This window comes from Thunnus thynnus, unplaced genomic scaffold, assembly GCF_963924715.1.
Source record: "Thunnus thynnus unplaced genomic scaffold, fThuThy2.1 SCAFFOLD_108, whole genome shotgun sequence".
Classification (NCBI taxonomy): Eukaryota; Metazoa; Chordata; class Actinopteri; order Scombriformes; family Scombridae; genus Thunnus; species Thunnus thynnus.
The window spans coordinates 2,501-9,257 of record NW_027095961.1 but is presented as its reverse complement, the minus strand read 5'-3'; the positions used below and the strand labels follow the sequence as shown (position 1 = coordinate 9,257).

The following is a 6,757-nucleotide window of genomic DNA, read 5'->3' as shown; positions in this document are numbered from 1 at the left end:
TCACTCATCTAAATCACTTCATTCAGAAGTCAAATCAATGACTCACTGCAGGAAACTGTGAACGACTACAGGAAGTAGTGAAACGCAGGACTGATCAGCTGACTCCTGTTGATTGGCCTTTTAGTGATGTCACTGTGATGTCACAGGAGTCTGTCTGCAGTCAGACTCACGTCCATCTGTTCAAACCTGCTGAAGGCAGTGATCTCATTGGCTGAGTTTTATTTACAACAAACACTGAACAACAAACCAGTCGGATCCAAGAGAAACTTTATTGGTACAAAGCACTTTAACAGCCGACAGAGATCAAACTGCATTCTGGGTAGTTTTTTATGACAGAAGGGTCGTCAGAGGGGTGTACAGCACGTCAGTGTTCAGAAAACACAGAGACAGATTTTATGTGATTGGAGGGATTTTTTGAAGGAAGCTAAAAGGCTAATCCAGGCTAGTTAGCAGTTAGCATAGGTTAGCTTGTTCTCTGATGAAGACATGATTCACCTCCACAACCCTGTAAGTACAGCTGGGTTAATGTTTTATTCACAATAACATTTTCATATCAATTGATATGTATCATTATGTAAATTAAGTCAATATTTCCCTTTTAGTGAATTCAGAACCTGAAAAATGACCAAGAATCATCTTATCTGTTGAAATAAATAAGTGTGAGGCTGTGGTGTGATCTCAGGTCAGATCTGTGCTTCAGTCTTCCAGGAATATACGATTGTTACTAATGTCATAAAAATATTGAAAAATGTTCATATTCATGGATTTTGTTTGTCTCAGCTGTTATTCTTTGTTCCTGTCCTACTTCAATATGGGCAATAATCACGCTTTCAGTTCCCATAATGCTTTTGGGGATGTAAACAGGAAGTATAATGTTGCCATGGATTCAGTGAATCAGCTGTTAGCAGCTGCTGTCTGTAACATGACGTTCAGAAACTATCACTGTGATACTGAAGATGATTCTCAGGTTGTTCTGCAGCCTCTAAGTGGATTTATGGAGGTTTATTGGTGATGACATCAGAGATAATGATCCTCAGGAAGTTTAAGTCACACTGAATGACATCAGTGTGTTTCTGTTTGAGTTATGAAGCCTCATGTTTCTCCTCCTGCTCCTACTGAGGAGGTGCCTCACCGTCAGGAAACCTGTGACTGTATCAACTGATGTCTTGATACCTGATTTTTATCCACAGCAGGTCTTTAACTTTCAGGTTTTTGTGACTGTTGAGAACTCATAAATGTTCCTCTTTTGGTGGCAGACATCACATGGCATGTTCAGCTAACTGAGCCAATAGAAACAGAGCTGCTTCTTTCAAAACTCAACAGCTTCATAGATCTCAAATATTTTCACTTTGCTTCATAACTTCATAAAATCTCTCCAAGCCTGACTGTGGTGTTAGATGAAAGTGATGAGGAAAAAGACAGAATGATGATTTATTTTCTTTCTTTCATTAGGTAGTTTCCTTGGTAACGGGGGCGGGCTCAGCAGGCACAGGGTTCCTCCAATCACAGGCCTTGTTTGGCGAGGGAGGCAGACACCTGACAGGAATAGGAAGAAATATTTCTTAATGTGATTGACTGCACATCATGCGATGATTCGGTGCGTTCGGTCTGAACAGGTAAATCTCTCACCTGGTCGGCCAAGGTGTCGAGGGGCGGAGCTTCAGCAGCATTAAGGCTTCCAGGGGAGGAAGTGTTGCTAAGGCGAAGAGGGGAGGTGTCAGACTGGACCACGATTTCAGCACCGTGGTCAGTTCGAGCTTTGGCGTTCTCTCTGAAGGTCAATTTCTGACTTTCAATCTGTCAACACACGATCAATATAAACAGTTACATTACACAAACAGTTCATATAATAATTACAATATATAAACATAGTCATACTTAATATACTGTATAATAATTACAATATATAAACATAGTCATACTTAATATACTGTATAATAATTACAGTATATATGTACAGTTATATTAATCATATACTGTGTAATAAATATCGTATTTTATATATTATAAAATAGTTACATGGAACTTATTTAAGTTATAGAATCCACACAAAGGTGCAAAGTGAATGTGGTGATTTTAATATTGATCTGTTAAACCCAAACAGATTTTATTAATAGTTTAATAACATCTACTGCTGAGACACTTCTACTCTGATAGATAACACTGAGAGCAGATCAGTAGGACGACTCATAACTGACATAAATGAAAATATGTCTAAAACTTGTAAAGTGATTTGACACAGAACACTGGAAGCCGTCGCTGCCCTCGAGGTCGACTTAAGGAACAAAAGTGGAAGAAGGTTTATGCTGATGATGATCCCAACAAAGGTGATCAGCTGGGTTCAGATCAGGTGACTGTGAAGGTCGTAACATGTGATTCATCCTGGAAGAGACCACTCCCATCAGGATAAAGCTGATCACTCACAACTACTTTGTATTGATTAGCAGTGACCCTTCCCCAAACCATGCCAGCATAACAGAGCCCCCAGACCCCCTCACTGCAGGGGTCCAGCATCCAGACCTGGACCAGACCCCCTCACTGCAGGGGTCCAGCATCCAGACCTGGACCAGACCATCTCACTGTAGGGGTCCAGCATCCAGACCTGGACCAGACCCCCTCACTGTAGGGGTCCAGCATCCAGACCTGGACCAGACCCCCTCACTGTAGGGGTCCAGCATCTAGACCTGGACCAGACCCCCTCACTGCAGGGGTCCAGCATCCAGACCTGGACCAGACCCCCTCACTGCAGGGGTCCAGCATCCAGACCTGGACCAGACCCCCTCACTGTAGGGGTCCAGCATCCAGACCTGGACCAGACCCCCTCACTGCAGGGGTCCAGCATCCAGACCTGGACCAGACCCCCTCACTGTAGGGGTCCAGCATCTAGACCTGGACCAGACCCCCTCACTGTAGGGGTCCAGCATCCAGACCTGGACCAGACCCCCTCACTGTAGGGGTCCAGCATCTAGACCTGGACCAGACCCCCTCACTGTAGGGGTCCAGCATCTAGACCTGGACCAGACCCCCTCACTGTAGGGGTCCAGCATTCAGACCTGGACCAGACCCCCTCACTGTAGGGGTCCAGCATCTAGACCTGGACCAGACCCACTCACTGTAGGGGTCCAGCATCTAGACCTGGACCAGACCCCCTCACTGTAGGGGTCCAGCATCCAGACCTGGACCAGACCCCCTCACTGTAGGGGTCCAGCATCTAGACCTGGACCAGACCCCCTCACTGTAGGGGTCCAGCATCCAGACCTGGACCAGACCCCCTCACTGTAGGGGTCCAGCATCCAGACCTGGACCAGACCCCCTCACTGTAGGGGTCCAGCATCCAGACCTGGACCAGACCCCCTCACTGTAGGGGTCCAGCATCCAGACCTGGACCAGACCCCCTCACTGTAGGGGTCCAGCATTCAGACCTGGACCAGGTTTTCCTTTAAAGTGTCTCCCGTCTGTTTTTTTAATCAAACAAGGGTAAGAACAAATATTTAAACAATGATGTATATCCGTCAAAGGGTTAATTTGTGGAATAGTTGTGAAAAGGAATTAAAAATGTGTAGTTTGTAAGTAAGATAGTAAACATGAATAAAACTGCTCATCACTGTGTTTGATACGTTTGGCTTTGTTGTTATGGATTTTTATGTGCATTATTTTTGAAAAATTGTGCACAACAACCAAAATAATGACTAATACATGATGCAGTGTGTGATATGTATTTACTATGTTTACATATTGGTTACATGTGTTGTATAAAATATCTATAAACAGAAGCACAGGATATAAAAGTTGAACTCATGTTGTGGCTGCAGCGCCTCCTTCAGGACACATCTGTTTAATCTGGATATTAGCATGTTGTTAGCATGTTGTTAGCATGTTGTTAGCGTGTACCTTCTTCTTCCCTCCTCCTGGCATGTGAGTGATGTTCTCCAGAGAACTGACTTTAGACTGAACGGCTTTAAAATCCACCTTCTCTGATTTAATCTCCACCTTCCCTCCACCTGCACATCACAGAGGAACGAAGGGTTAAAGCTTCACATGTTTCACGTCTAACGTCAAACAAAACTGCAAACGATGACATGAGAAGAGTTTTTGGTGGCTGAAACTGTTTCTTCTGTTCTTAAAGTGATGGAAGATGTTTCTTGTGAAGTTAATATGATTTATTAACAGTTTTGTTTCACTTTCTGCGACTGAAAAAAACACAAAGAGGAAAATAAACACAAGAAAGAACAAAAACGCACGAAGTTACAAAGAAATCAGCAGTAAATATGTGTGTGTGTGTGTGTGTGTGTGTGTGTGTGTGTGTGTGAGTGTGTGTGTGTGTGTGAGTGTGTGTGTGTGTGTTACCTGGTTTGTGGTGGATGTTGTCTTTGGAGCCGCACTTTGATGTCACATTAGTGAGATCCAACTTCTTATGAACGATCTGAACCTGCAGACAGACAAAGACAGGTGAGAGAGAGTGTTTGTTTGTGTGTGTGTGAGAGTGTTTGTGTGTGTGTGTGTGTGTGAGAGAGTGTCTGTGTGTGTGTGTGAGAGTGTTTGTGTGTTTGCGTGTGTGTGTGTGTGTGAGAGAGAGTGTGTGTGAGAGTGTGTGTGTGTGTGTGTGTGTGTGTGTGTGTGTGTGTGTGTGTGTGTTACCTTGCCCCCTCCAGGTGTGTGTTTGAGGTTCTCTGTGGATCCGACCTTTGACCTCACATTGCTGAGGTCGGGCATTGGGTGGGAGGGGAGGGGGGGCGTCCGTCCACGAGCAGAGCCAGGAGACCTGGGAGGAGTTCGAACCACTGCCACCTGCAACACCAGTATTACCATTATAACCAGTCAAACCATCATCACCAGTCAAACCATCATCACCAGTCAAACCATCAACACCAGTCAAACCATCATATCATCATCACCAGTCAAACTATCAACACCAGTCAAACCATCATCACCAGTCAAACCATCATCACCAGTCAAACCATCAACACCAGTCAAACCATCATCACCAGTCAAACTATCAACACCAGTCAAACCATCATCACCAGTCAAACCATCATCACCAGTCAAACTATCATACTATCATCACCAGTCAAACCATCATCCCCAGTCAAACCATCATCACCAGTCAAACTATCAACACCAGTCATACCATCATCACCAGTCAAACCATCATCACCAGTCAAACCATCATCACCAGTCAAACTACCATCACCAGTCATACCATCATCACCAGTCAAACCATCATCACCAGTCAAACCATCATCACCAGTCAAACTATCATCACCAGTCAAACCATCATTCACCAGTCAAACTATCATCACCAGTCAAACCATCATCACCAGTCAAACCATCAACACCAGTCAAACCATCATATCATCATCACCAGTCAAACCATCATCACCAGTCAAACTATCATCACCAGTCAAACCATCATTCACCAGTCAAACCATCATCACCAGTCAAACCATCATCACCAGTCATACCATCATCACCAGTCAAACTATCATCACCAGTCAAACCATCATCACCAGTCAAACCATCATCACCAGTCAAACCATCATATCATCATCACCAGTCAAACCATCATCACCAGTCAAACCATCATCACCAGTCAAACCATCATCACCAGTCAAACCATCATCACCAGTTAAACCATCACCAGTAAAACCATCATCACCAGTCAAACCATCATCACCAGTCAAACCATCATCACCAGTTAAACCATCACCAGTCAAACCATCATCACCAGTCAAACCATCATCATCATCACCAGTCATACCATCATCACCAGTCAAACCATCATCACCAGTCAAACTATCAACACCAGTCAAACCATCATCACCAGTCATACCATCATCACCAGTCAAACCATCATCACCAGTCAAACCATCATCATCATCACCACCAGTCAAACCATCATCACCAGTCAAACCATCATCACCAGTCATACCATCATCACCAGTCAAACCATCATCACCAGTCATACCATCATCACCAGTTAAACCATCATCACCAGTCAAACCATCATCATCATCACCACCAGTCAAACCATCATCACCAGTCAAACCATCATCACCAGTCAAACCATCATCACCAGTTAAACCATCATCACCAGTCAAACCATCAACACCAGTCAAACCATCATCACCAGTCAAACTATCAACACCAGTCAAACCATCATCACCAGTCAAACTATCAACACCAGTCAAACCATCATCACCAGTCAAACCATCAACACCAGTCATACCATCATCACCAGTTAAACCATCATCACCAGTCAAACTATCAACACCAGTCAAACCATCATCACCAGTCAAACTATCAACACCAGTCAAACCATCATCACCAGTCAAACCATCATCACCAGTCAAACCATCAACTGACCTTCTTCACTTCTCTGTTTGGAGTGGACGAGCGGCTCGCAGGTGAACGACTTCCTGGACTGACTCCGTCTACAGACTCTGACAGAGAGACAGGCAGGTTAAATGGGTGAGACTGGTTAAACTGGTGTTACTGGTGTAACAGATGGAGGTTGTACCTGAACTCTTGGCAGAGATCATCTTGCTGGCTCTGGCGCCTCCTGCTGCCCTGGAGGCCTGAAACACACAAATGATCATTATTATTGATCAGGGTTGTTATCATTATTATTATATTATTATTGATCAGGGTTGTTATCATTATTATTATATTATTATTGATCAGGGTTGTTATCATTATTATTAAATTATTATTGATCAGGGTTGTTATCATTATTATTAAATTATTATTGATCAGGGTT

General features: G+C 43.8%; 2 protein-coding genes across 2 annotated transcripts in view; one reads left to right on the top strand and one right to left on the bottom strand.

The window, feature by feature from the left end:
* Positions 1-250: 250 nt before the first annotated feature.
* LOC137179440 (microtubule-associated protein tau-like) overlaps positions 251-6,757 on the bottom strand; it is a 7,021-nt gene continuing 514 nt past the window's right edge. Inside the window, exons 2-8 of the mRNA XM_067584081.1 lie at positions 6,518-6,575; positions 6,364-6,440; positions 4,639-4,788; positions 4,348-4,429; positions 3,892-4,001; positions 1,630-1,797; positions 251-1,536 (exon numbers count right to left, since the gene is read on the bottom strand). Of these exons, the coding sequence (XP_067440182.1) occupies positions 1,504-1,536; positions 1,630-1,797; positions 3,892-4,001; positions 4,348-4,429; positions 4,639-4,788; positions 6,364-6,440; positions 6,518-6,539 (642 nt within the window). The 5' untranslated portion in view covers positions 6,540-6,575 and the 3' untranslated portion in view covers positions 251-1,503. The remainder of the gene's footprint in view (positions 1,537-1,629; positions 1,798-3,891; positions 4,002-4,347; positions 4,430-4,638; positions 4,789-6,363; positions 6,441-6,517; positions 6,576-6,757) is intronic.
* On the top strand, positions 5,762-6,349 carry LOC137179441 (probable serine/threonine-protein kinase fhkB; the record flags this gene model as incomplete). Its single annotated transcript, XM_067584082.1, has 1 exon — positions 5,762-6,349. A coding segment is annotated over one exon (588 nt), but the record flags the coding sequence as incomplete, so codon positions are not given.